The sequence below is a fragment of the Bremia lactucae genome, linkage group LG6 (genome assembly GCF_004359215.1).
Source record: "Bremia lactucae strain SF5 linkage group LG6, whole genome shotgun sequence".
NCBI classification, from domain to species: Eukaryota; Oomycota; class Peronosporomycetes; order Peronosporales; family Peronosporaceae; genus Bremia; species Bremia lactucae.
In genome coordinates this window covers 3,784,856-3,802,051 of record NC_090615.1, presented here as the reverse complement: position 1 = coordinate 3,802,051, position 17,196 = coordinate 3,784,856, and the positions used below count along the sequence as shown (strand labels likewise).

The 17,196-nt window shown below is 46.1% G+C and overlaps 2 protein-coding genes across 2 annotated transcripts; one reads left to right on the top strand and one right to left on the bottom strand.

Annotated features, from left to right (window-relative positions):
* Nucleotides 1-127: 127 nt before the first annotated feature.
* Nucleotides 128-1,288, top strand: CCR75_006800 (uncharacterized protein; the record flags this gene model as incomplete). Its single annotated transcript, XM_067964867.1, has 1 exon — nt 128-1,288. The coding sequence occupies one exon, from the start codon at nt 128-130 to the stop codon at nt 1,286-1,288; it is 1,161 nt and encodes a 386-aa protein (XP_067818502.1).
* An 8,793-nt stretch (nt 1,289-10,081) lies between these two features.
* Nucleotides 10,082-11,435, bottom strand: CCR75_006799 (uncharacterized protein; the record flags this gene model as incomplete). The annotated part of the gene is made up of 6 exons (XM_067964866.1): nt 10,082-10,499; nt 10,568-10,829; nt 10,900-10,993; nt 11,031-11,141; nt 11,212-11,356; nt 11,423-11,435. The coding sequence occupies 6 exons, from the start codon at nt 11,433-11,435 to the stop codon at nt 10,168-10,170; spliced, it is 957 nt and encodes a 318-aa protein (XP_067818048.1). The 3' UTR covers nt 10,082-10,167.
* Nucleotides 11,436-17,196: the final 5,761 nt, after the last annotated feature.

Sequence of the window (17,196 nt, the reverse complement as noted above, 5' to 3'; positions counted from 1 at the left end):
CTTTCTTAGGAAATAGTACTTATGTAACGAACACCCCGTTCCACAAATTGTCGTTCATACGTCCGTGTAACATTGGGACAACTACGTCCCGCATGTTGCGCTTAGTGATATAATTTACGCCAATCAAATGAGATCAAATATTTTGATGGTTTGCATTAGCACCCTATCCCTCGAGAGTTTGCGACCTCTTTGGAGAGGGCTCGTTACTCTTGCGGATTTTCGAGTTCACAATTCAAAAGAGAAAGACGAAATACAAATGGTGGAGCTCATATGTGCCTTAATCGGAGAGAAAGGCGTATTCTATGTGGATATCGACGAAAAGAAGCCAGTCGGGGCCTTAAAGGACGCTATTAAATCGAAGAATCCAGACGAAATTAAATGCAGTGCTGGCGATCTCGAGCTGTACTTGGCGAGGAAGGGCAACGCGTGGCTGTCCGATAGCGAGCCGAGTGCAGAGAAACTCGAACACGGAAAGGAGGATGATGACATCAAAAGTATGCTTGATTGTAAGCCATTGAAAGCAACACGGTCTATCCAGCGTTGTCTGAACGAAAACCAAATGCCCGCGCCGCAGGAAGAGCAAATTCACGTGCTGGTGGTGGCTCCAATTGTGGTGGTGGCTCCAATTGTCGCTGTTCCTCGAATCGTCCCACAAGATATACTCACCATTTCGCCGAACAGCAATAAAGCCGAAACTGTGAAAAGGTATGAAACTCTTTCCAAAACACTTGCGAAACAAGAACAAGCCGAGTCACTTTCAAATGCAATCTGCGCAATCCTCGAGGGGAATTTTGAGATCACACCATTTGTTGTTTTGGAAAGCTCGTCTGGTATGGGAAAGACGCAAATGGCATTCAACTGGAACGCCTTTGGAAAATTTGATGTTTTTTACCTATGGGTTGATAACGTAGATGATAAAGGACAAGACATCAGTGCAGCGTATACATCACGTACCGATGTTTTCAGCATTTGCCTCAATAATGACTTTGAACTTACAAAAAATCTTAGAGACGGTACGGGCAGCATTAGATCATTGCAAGGCACAAAGTATCTATGGCTTTATAGATTTATTCATGCTGCACTGCTTGGAAAAAATGAAGTTGATGACGCTGCTAGGTCTCGCGAAGATGTTGAAAAGGCACTCAAAGATCGTGCTACGAGTGAAAAGAAGCCCTTCATCTTTTTCCTCGATGAATTTCCACGTGAAATTGATCGAAAAGCCACATCAAGCAATCCTGAGGCTTACGATCAGAAGCGTCGACTTCGTCTCATGCTAAACGTGTTTTGATCGTTTGAACTTGTTGTGATAGTCAGCTCCACGAGTGGTACGGGACGAAATTTGGTCTCGGTTTCCTCTGGTACTAGAAACAATTTGGATTATCTGTGGTGCATAGTGCATCCACTTTTACCTCGTACTGTACTCGGCAATGACATTAGAATACTGCCAACCGTTTTACAAGACATTATCGCTAATAGTCGGCCGCTCTTTGCTTGGAAAGCTATCGAGTATATGCGGGAAAATCCGTGGAGTGAGGGCAGCAATACAGCAAATTACTTGAATGCACTGGTTGGACATTTGGCACGGATATTTGCCGATATGAAGCAAAAACGATATTACGAGTTCAATATTGGTCAACTGTGCTTGTTGCTCTCCTCAAGTTATCGTGCTGAAGACGATAAAGTGAATTTGATTGACAGTCATTATGCTTGCTTAGATGAAAAGACGACATTCAGGCTGATACTGAAGGGTAATGGCCATCTGTATAAAGTCGAAGGCAAAATCGAAGCCGACGAAGCCAAGATCGAGGCTGAAGACAGACGTACCTGGAAATGTCGCAGTGTGTTTCCTCACCCAGCGAATGACGTGCTATTACACTTGACGATGACCGGCGGTTTGTCATATCGTCCGTTCAAGCATCCCTTGCGTGAGGTCCTATCGTCAGTCTCGACTACAGCAATGTATTTTCATAATACCAGCCAGCCAATGAACGATGGGCAGCGTCTCGAAGCATTGGTGTCAGCGGCCGTCGTGTTAGCGAGTCATGTTGGCGGACTCGGCGGGGGGGCACTACCGACATTTTTGGGTCGGCTTTTGTACGAGTTGGGCGTCGGGCCACAAGATGTGAGAATGGAATTACCTCGAGGCGTTGAGACTAGCGAGAATTTGGTCGTTCCATTCCTGTCTCCTCTAAACGGTTTGGGATGGCCACCTTGGCTGCTTGATGACAAATTTATGAAGTTTAGCAATCTCGTTCGAACTAAAAACCGTGAACAAATCGACTTTCGTGTTGTTTCCGGGGAGATATCTGGCGAATGCATGGACGATGGACACCCTTTGCCTCTTAATACAATGAGAGAGATACTGTCGCGTATACCCGCTGATTCCAAAGTGCATTTGGTGGTAACGAGAGCGATGCAAAAAAAATATTTCAAGCAAGGCACATATGCAACATTTGTGCGAGAACACAACTTACCAGCAATGGATGTTTATCGCATTTCAGATGAGTCGACGCTTGAAGCAATAGTTGGGATGAATAATCAAGAATTGCATAAAGTACAGTGCATGGATGATGGCAGCACGAGGCTCTGCGAAAAAAAGCTGGTCATTTTCATCGTGATTGGCACTGGAAAAATCTAGTCAATTGAATTCTTTTTTCATTATGTTTGCTTTCTAATCAATACAAATTGCTTTGACGTACATTCTATACAATGCGTCTTCCGATTCATGTATTCTTCGCTGCTCCTTATTAACATGCTAATGATGTAATAGGGTGTATCAGTACATAAATATTATTTCCTAAGAGAGTAATAATGAATATTATGTTTTATGAAAGGAAAGAAGGAAAAAAGTACAAATTATTATCTTTCTTAATTATTTGACTCATAAGTCGGCAGTGCCCCGTTACATCGGCAGTGACTCTTTGTCCATTTTTTCATGCGTGATGACTACACAGTTTAAAGCTTTTAATTCTTTCGCTCAAAAAGCTTGCGTAACTCTATTTTGCTCAAACCTTATAACTGCAAAGCTTCTCTTTCCCCCTTTGACGATGTTAATCAAAGTCGCTGTGTCTGTTGGATCAGATATGGAATCGCGAACTTTACATAGAGTATTAATTACCTATCAATATTAAATGTAAAGGCACTATCAACAATATCATCTCTAATAGAGCAGCAATGGTTTTCGGCAATGTTTGATCATAATTTCGTAAATTATGAATTCGATTCTTTATTCGAGCACTTATCGTAGATTTATATGCTTTCAAGACTGATCACTTGTTACGGCGTCCAGAAGAATTTGGACCGTAGTGTAACGGGGCACTGCGACTTGTACTGTTTCAGTACAAGTCCACTTCACACTGCTTCAGATGTGAGTGGTGCCTCTCGTTAGGTGACGTACACTGTACGTATAGAGGAAGACTTCTCTTCAGGCAAGTTAGCTTAAGAGTGTAAAATGTAAATGAATTCTTATCTATCTTATCTAGTAACTCTCTTTGATTACTTCTACAGCTGATTAGTCTGCGGAATAAATAGACATAATGGTCTATACCTATTTATGGATAAGAATTCAGGAAATTACTATTTAAAGTAATTTCCTCCAAATATTATCTACCTTTTGGATAATATTAATTAACAATCTTTTATTGTTAATTTCATGTAACGATACACCCCGTTACATCACCCCTCCCTTAAACGACAATCACTCTGAATGTCATTAGGTGGAGTGGTCGCTAAATGACCACTTAATTTTTAAAATGATTTTGATTGGTCAGATCCATCATTTTAAATTCCATCGCATGAAGGAACAATTCATGCGGGGTGAGGATAGTGCTGAACCTTCGGCTGCGGTTCGTGCAGCCGCGGGTGACGCATTGTTATCTCTTGCGGTAGACGTTCCGTCTACCGTAGTGTCTTCCACTCGCACAACACTTGGTGTTGCGAGTGCACGTGGTGATTCACCACGTGAGTACGACCCCTCTTTAGAGGTCGATTATGAGTGCGAGTCGGACGAAATGGCCGACTCGGGGAGGATGGAACAGTCGCCTGATACCCGTCAGGCGGCTGATTATGAGCCTTCGAATGAGGGGGCTCATTCGAGTAGACGTGCTGGTAGTATTCGCCACTGTCCGACGATGAGGATGATTCCTCAGCGCCAGTACCGTCTCCCGTGCCGTCGTTCGCACATATTTCTATGCGTGGTGATGACGATGGCGTAAGCCATCGTAAGAAAAGTTCTTGTGGTACTCCTGCTTCAGTGGGTACTACTCAGGGGAGTGAAGACAGTAAAATGTCTCATCTTCCTGAAAAGGAGCCGTGGCTTTTGCCCGAACAGCTGATTAATAGAATGTCTAGAAAGACTACTCCTCACGATAAATGTCCCTTATTTATTGCGACAAAGCTTCATGGCCTTGATCCCAGCGCGAAGAACTTTCGCGCTAAGGAAGATTTTTATATCGATGCTTTTTTTCAAGCATCGATGGTATAGCGGCAACAATAAGCGAGGTAAAGTCTCGCTCATGCAAGCCTGGAGCGCGTTCATTCGCAATGTCAAAGACATTGGACGCGAAGTCTGGCGATTCGCCCTAAGTTTGAGAAACGAACTCCAACCGGTGCAAGGTATAAGCAAGCAATTGCCCTTTGTGGAGTTCGCTATAAATAACAGTGTCCACGCCAGTACGGGTGAGACACCGCTTTACATTAACGGACTGCACCATCCTCGGACGCCAGTCTCGTTTCTGAGCAGCCCGAGTCTTAGTGGGCGAGGTCCCCTCACTATGCTCGGTGCGAAAGAGGGACAGTGTTTCGTCAATATGACCATGACCCATGAGGGTATCATCTCAAAGACAGAAACTTGCCCTCGTGACCCTGCCAGTTTAGCAGTGGTCGATAAAACTACGCCTTATGACCGATATCTCAGCGGTGTCATAGGCGCGTTTGATGCTAAAAGCGTGAGCGAGGCTTAACGCTTTGTGGATGAGCGATTAGCCATCACACGTAAAGTCCGTGACACAATGGCAAGCGGACATGACAAGCACAACGAGAAAAAGTACTATTAAGCACTGCTACCCTACCTAAAATTGCAATTTCTTACTGCCTGGAGGTACTACGAAGTTGTTGCCGCGTTTCATTGGGCCCTTACGGTGGTCGAAGAGGTTGGAGACCTAAATTATAGGCTCACCCTACCTCCGTCTATAAAGGCGCACCCCGTATTTTACGTGGGTTGTCTGAAACGGTATGTAGACCTAAATGAGAGCATTTATCCTCATCCGTCTAAGAAGACCGATGGTGACGCTGACAGTGAGTCAAGCGTCGTTCGGGTGAGGGGGGCGGTGAAGGCGAAAAGCTATCGGACCGATTCCTCCCACCACGAACAGGATTTGGAGAGCGAGGGACATCACGCGAGTAACGCGGATCCCTCAGCATCATCCTCTCAAAGAGGTCCAAGAGTCTTCAGGCATTTATAATCCTGACGAGCCTTCGCTCGGACATTAAAAAGATCCGAGGTCAGTCGCGAGACTTGACCCTCGAGATACACAATACGTCGTTCAGCAGCGCTTAACGCCTGTGACTGAACGGACGAATGTCAGACAGCCGCGAATACGTGGGCGACGTCGCCACTCCTATCGGGCGCCGCTTGCACTGAGTGATACGGGTGAGAATCAACGCTTCCTTATTAAAAGGTTGCTTGCCCACCGCTCCGTGGGGCAAAGGTATCAGATTTTCGTCCAATGAAAAGGTTACCCGAAGAATTTTGACTCTTAGGAACCGATCGCTACCCTATGTATAGATGTGCCCGGCTTGGTGGCTGCCTATGAAAAGGAGCACCAGCTGAGGCCTCTTCGCTAGACTCAAATGGACTAGCAGAAGTAGCGTTGTGAGAAGAAACAGGGGGTACAGTACCGCCCATTATCTCGTTCACACGCAAGCGAAGGAAATTAATTCGTTGCGACCGCTGCTTCAACGCATCAGAATGCGGCGCAAGAATTCCGCCTTGTATTGGTCGGGCGTTTCATTTGAACGCAACACGACCGGGACCGGGAAAATACGCCCAAGCGTTTTATGCGCATCTAGAAGAGCGCGCTCTAGGAGCGACGCTCTTGACCCGTTTAAACGAGGCCATTTAGATGGAGGAGGCATCTTTGGTATGCCACCCGTCACATAGCCACGTTCAAAACAAATGGCTTGTGACACCGACTGAGCACGTTCACGTGTCGTCGGCGGAGCTTTAGGCTCCAAATCCTCTTTGTCAGAACTATTATGGATTATGGTCTGAGCATAAGGCGTTGTGGTTTTACTCAACGGAGAAGCGGCTGCGCCTTTATGGGCAGCGCTCTCATTACCTGTCGCTGCGCTATCCAGCGTAGACACGAGACAGCATTCGTAAATGTTGCTGTCTCCATGTTGTGAGCCATGAGATAAGTTTGGATGGGCAATAATGCGCCATCATCCTTCCTCATGAGCTCGTTGTCCGCATCACTACTATGAGGTGACGGCAACGGTGTCGACTCATTGTAGTCGACAATGAGCGACGGATCAACATCCTCACTGTTAAAGTGGGATGGATCCTTTAGCCCTGTTAACGCGACAGCCGCAGTGGCTGTCGGCGTTCCGACTAAGGCATTAGACGCGGCCGGCGAATTAACGCGGCGCGTGCGCTTAGTGCGAGGTTGAGTGGGCGTCTTCGCAGACGACCCACCAACGTGGCCCCTTTAGGTGGCATCTTGGGCGCCGTGTATGGAAACACGGGCGCTAGAGTGATCGAGTGAACTAGCGGCGCGTAAAGCTGCTCGCAGTTCCTCTCTCCTCTTTGTCGAATTTAAAAATGTAAATTCGTTCTTAAAGAGGGGGATGGTGTAACGGGCTAAAGTTGCCCTAATGTTACACAGTCCCCGTTAAGTACATTAGGTGTACTTAAGGGGATGGTCAATTACTAAATAATAGTAATTAGACCCAACACTCGGGTGTGGTGCACATTTGTGACCAACCCTTGTGGATGTGATACACATGGGTGCATTCACATTAGGAGGGATGACGGCTAGCGTCATCCGTTACGCGTGGTGTCTATAAAGATACGCTCGCAATACATATTAAATGATATCTATAGAGATATCATTTTCTTTGGTAAAAAAAGGTATTTGTATTTACTTCTATTAAATATAAATCAGTCTGAATATTACTACAAACTTGGTAAGTGCGCACGAGGAGACGGATTACCGCTCCCGTGACGACACTTTACCAGAGTTGTTAGTGTGTTGGGTGAGGTCGCTTGCGCGCCCACCACAACTACCTCACTGCACGCAAGAGAAGCAGGTTTAACCGCTTCCTCGCTGTGCTAGGGTGTGTGCTTAAGTAGAGCGTGGCCGCATTACGACGTTGCCCGCCTACATTTAGAGTATTACCATGTAAAGTAATATTCTCCAAATATTATACACTTTAGATAATATATTAATTAACAACCTTTAAGTGTAAATTTCATGTAACGATACACCCCGTTACACAGAGTCCCCAATCTTTCAACAGGAAGCCACGATCAGCCACCGGGTCCTACGGCGCTCATATCCTGGCTCAGGACATTCCAGAGATCTTGCAAATAAAATATGTAAATAGATTAAATATAATTCTTTACAATAACGCGTTGGCAGTTTTTGATATTTCTACAATCTAACGCAACATTCAATGTAAAGTTCTAAGGTATATTGTGCCAGTCCAGTGTCTTCTCAACAAATTTCGTGATTTCCCACCGTCGAATCACTTGCCGCGATCGTAAATCTGCCTGACGAATTGGCTCTGGCACGCGATACTGTGAGCATGCTTTTGCAATTGCGATACATGAATCCAGCGATAGCTTGTGCCCGACCGACACGTAAATTGGATTTTTCACGCAACCTGTGGTACATAAAGCTGCTCCCCAGACCTAAAATTGCGTCATAGATCTTAGCAATACACCTGATTAGAAAGCAATTGCACGTCTTACACTGCCGGACTGTCCAACGAGCTTCACACATTTCTGGTTTTCTTTATGCACTTTCGCCATTAAATCTCTTACATAAGGCTTGGTAAGACCATCAACGTGAAGAAACGTCTTGCCTACGCCGACGGTCGCAATATCCTCCAGTACTCCAAAGTGAGAAGCCAGGCCAAAGCCCTGTGGGTGCAAGACGCCGTTGCCGTCCACCAGCGTCACGTCTGGCAGTAGATCTGTGGTAAAAATGGCGTACTAAAGATTTAAAACAACACGCGATCCTAGAATGCATTCACAAACCTGGTCGGCGTCGACGGAGGTCATTAAAAAGTGTTGAAAGCGCTGGCACTTCTCGAAATGCCAAGAATCCCGCGATGTATGGGGCTGGCAAGCACACATAGATGAATGCCTCGTATAGGAGTGTCAGTGACGGGAAGTCAAGGACCACGATAGATGCACAAGCGTGTTTATTCGATCCTTTAAGAAAGCTGATATCTACTCCCGCAACTTTTCGCAATCTGCTGGCGTTGGCATTTCGCGTCGTATGAGGGTTAAGCTCCCATCGCCCCACATCTGTTCGGATAAGTAGCTCCTTGAGCCGTAGCTGTTCCACTGTTGCGCAAGCAGGTTGTGCTTCTTTTAAAGACGGATTAAGTCAAAAGATAGGGCAGGATACATACATCTCCATTGTTCTATCGTGGTATCTTCTATGCTGCTTGCCATCACGTGCAAAGTTATACTACATGCACATAGACGACATTATACATGTTTTCTACCAATCAGGAAACGCTTCCATTCCAAGCATACTAAGTACGTTTCACAAAATTCAACTACTCGACTGCCACCGTGGGGTCATCTTCAGGCAGCAGGGTTTTCACAAGCTCTTTAAGCTCCTCCGACAGCGTCATTGGAAAAATAATCTCATGATGTACAAGCAAGTTGCCACGTTGAGACGGATAGTTGTGTACAGGCATGCCCTCGCCCTCCACCGTGCGAGCCTCAAAAGGTGTTGTCACCTTCGTGCTGGCCAGCAAAACGGTGCGATCGTCAAGATGTTTAATTGGCTTTTCGTATCCCAAAAGAGCCTCTTCCAGCGAAATTTCCAAGTTGTAGTGCAAATCATCGCCCACGCGACTACAGAACAGCAAGAAACAAATCAAGTAAGTGCCAGCTCTCGGCCTTCCATCGGTCGCACCCGTTTAAGCTGCTCGATGTAAAAGATACACTCAGTACGAACCGAAAGTTTTTGTGTGGCACCTGGTGCAGGCGAAATATGACGTCGCCTGGTACGATGCCTGGCCGCTGCTCGCTCTCTCGCTCAAAGACAATCTGATGCGTTGACGGCATACCTCTTTCAATCTCCGCTACCAGCACCTTGTTTTCTTTCACGACTTTATGGCCGTGGCAAAATGGACACGCTTTCTTGAAAGTCTTGCCGCGCCCATTGCATTTTGGGCATGGCTGCTGCATTTGCATGGAGAATCCACCCATCTTCTGCTGCACCAGAATTTGTCCTGCGCCACCACACTTTTTACACGTGGTAGTTTTTCCTCCTTTCGCACCAGTACCGCGGCACTTGCGGCAAATGACACTGCGAGTGAATTGCGCCTCTTTTGTAGCTCCATTGTACAGCTCCTCTAGCGTCACGGGAACGTCCACGAAAGCATCAGGCCCGCGCTGCTTACCGCCTCCACCGAAAAAGGCATCAAACGGGCTTGATGGGCGGTCGGCAGATTTCTCCTCGCGCTCAAGGCCCTCAAAGCCTTCCAGATCGTATACCTGCCGTTTTTGTGGGTCCGAGAGAACTTCGTAGGCACGCGAGATCTCGTGAAAGCGATTCTCGGCTCCTTCATCACCTTTGTTCTTGTCTGGGTGATACTTAAGGCTTAGTTTCCGGTAAGCCTTTTTAATCTCAGCCTCAGACGCCTCCATGGTTAGCCCCAAAACCTCGTAAAAATCGACGTGCTCATGCTCTTTAACTTGGTCATGGCGACCTCCGTTGAAGCCAAAGTTAAATTCAAATGCGTGCACGTTAGCCACAAGAGACAGAAGCGCCAGCCCCAGCAGGAGCAATAGGCGGCTCCGGTGAAGTGCGGCCATTGTGATTGGCCTGAAGCCACGTGTATTAAAAATGACGAACACCATGCATTTATTTATAATGTTCTATGTCAGGTTATTTGTGTCAACCACATTTCTTCATTACGACACTAAAGCAGGACGCACCACCGATTAAAAAACCTAGACCTTTCGTCCCGCTGTCCATGAACATTTAATCGGTCCAACCGAGTAACCAGTTTGGTACCTGTTGGATTTCCTTCGAGACGCTTGGCAGCGGGAATTAATCGTATGATCTGCCGTATGTCTTGATCGGATAAGTACGGGTCGAGATACCAATCACGAATTTTAGCCTTATTGCTTGCTTTAGAGGCCTGGATTGCAGTACTTTCACAGTGGCTGAAGTTTAGTACACGTACTAATAAAGCCAAGGCGTTATGTGTGAATTCGGAATCGCCACTTTCAACAAAAACCGAGTCTGATACTGCACAGCAATAAAATATTCAGCAAAGTTTACAAATAATATAGTTTTACACCGAAAACCGCTCTTACGTTTCCATGCCACAATCGTAGAGCTCTCGAGATTCCATTGTAAAGACGCACGAAGCCCTGCCAAAAATGGATGACTGCCGACGTTGGATGCATGTTTTTCAGTAAACACTACAAATCGCTCCATCATGTTCGTACGACTTTCGATCGTGCGCACGTACTCGTGCTGTACAATCACTTTCAATTGCTGTCGAGCGGTTTCATCCGTCCACAATTCATAACTCGTTCCTTGACTTTCCTTTGCGTGGGCATTAAACTTTGCGTACTACATCGATAAATTTTAGTATATTTTTAAGCAATATATTTGCACACCAACTTGCCCTTCCATTTAAAACGTGTTCGTGGTATCCGGATCGCACATCGTTCTTTACCATTTCCAGCATATGAATGCTACGATGTATAGCACAAGCATCCGTGAGCTCAGCAGGTCTAACGCAATAAAGAAATATTTAAAAGATACACGTACGTCTGAGCAAAATAATCATCATGACCAGGTACCATGCATCGTCGCAGCCCTAAAGCTTTCACGGCTTCGTTAAACTGCTCATCGACACCAGTTTCCTCCACTGCCGATATGCTAGAGCAATATACCAAAAGCTTTAAGTTAATACTAAGGTTCAAGTCGACTTTAAAATGCTCTAACTGACCTGATCTCGTCCACTTTACTAGCCTCAAAGAAATATAATACGCGTTTGGCTGTCTCATCTTGATTATAATAGAATTTAGCGCAGAGTTCGCGCCAGCGTTGTTGTCGCACGATTTCATTTTTTTCGAGATCAGCACACTGACACCCTACGCCCCATATACAATCTGTGATAAGCACGGAGACGCTCGTTCAACAAACTGGCACTTTCGCACCGTCAGCGCCCATAATTCTGTACGAAAATTAAGATTTTGACCAATTGAGAAGCCATGCTGCGATTGACCATCTCGCCCCGTTTCTACAGGAGTACGCCAAGTGTGTAAAGATACTTCGTTTTGGACTTTTTAAATAAAACTGACGATGGTGTTAAATTTCTTATAAGGGCTTAGTCACTCCCCTGCAACATTCAACAGATGCGTAACGAATCTGTTGAGACCGGTGCGAGAATTCGCACCGAGTTATTTTGACGATGTATTCGTTCATGGCCGAGCCATGGACGAAAAGACGGACGTGAAAGTATATAAAACTCACGTTCGTCAGGTTCTTACACTTATGCGAAAGCATAAGTTGTACGCAAATCTAAAGAAGTGAATATTCGCTGCAAGCGAAATACCACTTCTTGGGTGCATCGTCGATAAACACGGCGTGCGCCCTGATCCTGAAAAGATCAAGGCAATTACCGACTGGCCAGTTCCAGTCGATGTCAAGGGACTTAGAAAGTTCCTTGGATTAGCGGCGCACTTGCACAAGTACTCCCGCAATAATGCCGATATGACAGTTCGTCTCTGTCGTCTCTTGAAAAAAGACGAGAAATGGCTATGGAACGCTGATTGTCAGCGTTCCTTTGAAGGTATCAAGCAAAGCTTGGTGCAATCGTTCATCTTGGCGATTGCAGATCAAGACAGATCATTTCATGTGGTCTGGACCCCAGCGATTTCGCTATCGGCTGTGCGTTAATGCAATACGATACAGACGGCGCGGAGCGCGTCGTCTGTTACCAATCGCGTCAGCTACAACCAGCTGAACGCAATTACCCAGTGCATGACAAGGAGCTCCTTGCCATGAAATATGCACTGGCTAAGTTTAGGGTCTATCTCCGAGGAGATAGACCGTTCATCGTATATACGGACACCTCTCGCAAAGAATGGCGAGGTGGCTATCCTTTTTCGCGGAGTATAATATCTCCCTGGAATATAAACCAGGACGACTTAATGTCGTCGCTGATGCGTTATCACGCCGACCCGATTTCGAGCAGGCTGCGCATTCCAACAGTGGGAATAATCCCACTGTTGCAACACTCATTTCAAGTGATCCGTCATTAACCTTATTTGATGAGATAAAGAAAGCCTACGCAGAAGATAAGGACTATCTGCGTTTAGTGGATCATCTGATGAATTCATCCGATAAATCTTTTAAAGATTTACCGGTTTTATATCGATCGTCATCCGATCGATACACAACACACAACGGCTTATTGTATTACACAGCTGTTGCCGGCGACACTCCACGTGTCGTCGTCCCAACTCACAATGATCTGCGCTTGCGCATCAAGTATGAGTGTCACGATGCACCAACAAGTGGGCATCTGGACGTGAGAAAACTTATCTCACAGTAAGTCACGACTTTTACTGGCCCCGTCAGTATCAGTTCGTGCGCAAGTACATTCGTGCTTGCGAGGTATGTCAGCGGGTGAAGCCTAGGCCTCTATCCCGTGCACCTCTCCAACCTCTGCTACTTCCGGCAGAGTGTTGGTAGTCCGTATCTATGGACATCATCTTCGGATTTCCCGAAGACGATCACATAAACAATGGTATCCTCGTTTGTAGACAGATTCAGCAAGATGGTACATCTTGCTGCAGTACCAGAGTCTATCACGGCTCCGGGCTGTGCCCGTGCCTTTATCGACACGGTATTCAAACTCCACGGGATACCCCGTGGACTTGTCTCGGATAGAGATCCACGGATTACGGCGAAGTTTTGGCAATCCGTATTCCGATCTCTCGGAACACGGCTGACTATGGCAACTCCTGATCATCCAGAGAGAGATGATCAGACGGAACGCGTAAATCGCGTCCTCGAAGTGATACTTCGAGGTTACGTCGAATCATATCCGAATTGGAGCGAGTTTTACCGATGGTTGAATTCGCCATCAATAATTCGGTGCATGCGTCTACAACGCATACACCGTCCTTCGTGAATAGCTTACGCCATCCACGTATACCCACCCAATTAGAGGGATCCTCTAGTTAAATTAAAGGGGGGGGGCTCGCACAAGCAAAACCATTTATGGCTCATGCTCATCACGCGTCGAAGTCAACAACGATGCGAATGATGTCGATTGCTTCGACATCGACATCGAAGACGAGAAAACTCTCATGGCAGTGCGCACAAAGCCCACCGAAAAAGACAAAACAAATGAGTCAGCAGAGGAATTTCTGCTAATTCGAGAATCAGTAATCCGTTTCGTACAAATTCCATTGCTAACGCAGTGGACCGTCAGAAACGGAACGCAGACAAAGATGGAAGAGCAAACGTTATTTCATTTAAAGTTAATGACCTAGTGCTACTCTCTACGGTAAACTTACCTAAGCTGTAGTCACTAATGTAAGCAGCAGTAAACTACCCAAGTTCATTGGGCCATTTCGTGTACTGTATCGCAGAGGCAATGCGTACACAGTAGAATTGCCACGTAGGATGCGAACGCATCCAACGTTTTACGTTGGTCGGCTCCGCGCGTACCATCAGTACGCGGTTTCTTCCGAAGACGGATCTGACCACCCTTTTCAAGAATCCCTAAAAGATTTTTGTGGTCACGAACCAGGTTCTCATGCTAAATCTGATGAATCTCATGTCAAGTCTGATAATCCTCAAAACCGCGATGAGCTGACGACAGCTCATCACGAAGAGCGTGATAATTCCATTCGTACTCCAACTGGAGTACGCACCTCTCCGTACGGCCTTCCAACCGTTCGATATGTAGAGCCTGCATCGTCTGCTCTAACGAGCGACGCTTACCGCGCTCGTAAACCAGTCCTCCCTTTAAATTATGAAGGAAGCGATCGAGTTTGTCGATCTTCGACTCTAGATCCTCGATTCTATTTTTTCCTCCTTCGCTACAGCCATTGGTGGATTCCCACGGTGGTCAACGTTTCCTTGTGGAACGTACCCAAAACCACCGTGATGTGAAGGGGCAGCGAACGAGTTATCTTGTTCGCTGGCGTGGTTATCTACCTTTACATTACATCTGGGAGCCTCATTCAGGGCTTCGTCCGTCAGTATGACGAGACCCATCCGATGGATCAGAAGGTCCATCGGAAAACTTCTGGGAGCCTCGTTCCGAGCTGATTGTTGACGTTGAGGGCTTCGTCCGTCAGTATGACGAGACCCTTCCGATGGTTCAGAAGGTCCATCGGAAAACACGCGCCATTGGCGCCTGTAAATCGATCGCAAAACGTCAATCGTATCGCGCATCTCGATAGAGATGCGAGCCCTTCCAATGGGCGAAGAAAGGGAATAGACATCCCCTTTTACTCGCTTCGTGTTGTCAACACAACACGGACAGGGATCACCCCACATGAGGCATGGAAGTCCTGCCTCACGTGACAACCGATGCAATTTATACCTTGCACCGGTTGGAGTTCGTTTCTCAAACTTAACACAAATCGCCTTAAGTCTTCGAAGCCAGGCTTTGCGTCCAATGTCTTTGACATTGTGAATGAACGCGCTCCAGGCTTGCATAAGCGAGACTTTATCTCGCTTATTGTTGCCACTATACCATCCATGCTAGAGAAAAGCATCGAGATAAAAAATTTCCTCAGCGCGAAAGTTCTTTGTGCTGGTTTCAAGGCCATGTAGCTTTGTCGCAATAAATAAGGGATATTTATTGTGACGAGTAGTCTCTCCAGACAAGCTATTAATTAGCTGCTCGGGCAAAAGCCACGGCTTCTTCTCAGGGGCAAGACGAGACATTTTAGTGTCTACGATCCCCTGAGTGGTACCCGCTGAAGTAGGGGTACCACAAGAACTTTTATCACGATGGCTTACGCCATCGTCACCACCACGCACAGAAATATGTGTGGGGGACGGCACGGGAGACGGAACTGGCGATGAGGAATCATCCTCATAGTCGAAATCGAACATGCTGTAGTGAATGCTTAAGGTAATTCAAAGGATTAGAAGTAGGGAAAAGTAAAACTGAACTATTACATTTAGTTTCCTACGTAACGATCTTATATCTACTACTGAACTTAATATATTAATATCTAACGTCAACTCGCGTCAAACGACGCTTCCCACCTAAGTATGGCGCCTCCTTGCGCACCGCACAATTATGTCTTATCACGATTGGGGGGGGAGGTTATATAGACTTAAATTAACTAATTAATAGAGCTAATGTCTTATTGCATTAATATCACCCAATTCAGAAAAATGTGAACTATTTCAGTCAAATTATTAATCAAGATAATATTTTTGTACTTATTTATTTATTCCCTCTTATAGAAAATAATAATTGGTATTCCTCTTGTAGAAAATTACACTTATGTAACGGAACACCCCGTTACACTTCCCTCCAACAGTGACTATAGTGACTGGTCTAGGGTGACAGGAAAGATCATTAGGTCTTTTTCCCAGTAATTTTTCATTATTTGGTTTAGTAAATACTGATTTAATTCTCATTAATTGATTTTGACCAAAATCAAGATGGCGACTAATAAGACTGTGCGCCTGGGCCGCAAAGCTGGTAGCTGCACGATTCAGTGCAGCTGTTGGTAATGCAAATGTTTCAGCAGACGCTAATGCGTCGCTGCGGGGAATATGTTGCCTCCTACTCCCATAGTTGGTAACTGGATGCATGTCATCTGTTGATGACATTGCAGGTGACGGTGACAAGTCACCTGCTACACCTTGTAGGTGACTGGACCAAGTCACCTGCATCGCCCGACTCAGTATCGGCTGTAAAGGCCGCCGGATCACCCGGGGCCGATTAAACCTTTGGGTTCATAATCAGAGAGGTGGTGAGGAAGTTGTTCGACTTGTTGGACCTCTTTGGTGGGGAGGTTCATCTGATGATGACTCCATGGGCGACGATCACTTTGGTGACGTTATTATGCGTCGCCAGTAACTCGTGATCGTGCAAGGAAGAACACTGCTGGTGGTGCTATTTGCATTACCAGGAAAGGAGTGACTCTAAGGATCGCTCCGAAAGTCATGTTAACGTTAGCGTTACCATGAGCCAACAGGCGAGGGACCGCAACACGTTGCGGTTCGCTCCTGAAAAGAGACCTCATATGACCAACATTTGATACCATATTCCGCTTTACGACTCATCCAGGCTTCGCAAGCCTGGTGAGGTGAGACGAAATTCTTCATTGATGCCTTATTCCGGCATTTGTAACGGGCTAAAGTTGCCCTAATGTTGCGCAGTCCCCGTTAAGTACACTTGGTGACTTAAGAGGACGGTCAATAACTAAATTAATGTAATTAGACCCAACACTCGGGTGTGGTTCACATTTGTGACCAACCCTTGTGTATGTGATGCACATGGGTGCATTCACATTAGGAGGGATGACGGCTAGCGTCATCCGTTACGCGAGGTATCTAGAAAGATACGCTCGCAATACATATTAAGTGTTATCTGTAGAGATGACATTTTGATTGGTAAAAATAGGTATTTATATTTACTTCTATTAAATATAAATCAGTCTGAAAATTACTACAATTTTGGTAAGTGCGCACGAGGAGACGGATTACCGCTCCCGTGACGACACTTTACCAGAGTTCTTAGTGTGTTGGGTGAGGTCGCTTGCGCGCCCGCCACAACTACCTCACTGCACGCAAGAGAAGCAGGTTTAACCGCTTCCTCGCTGTGCTAGGGTGTGTGCTTAAGTAGAGCGTGGCCGCATTACGACGTGCCCGCCTACACTTGGTAGCACTTGAAATCCTTCCCACGACCCGCATCTCTGCGTGTGTACGTGAGGATGAGCCTCAA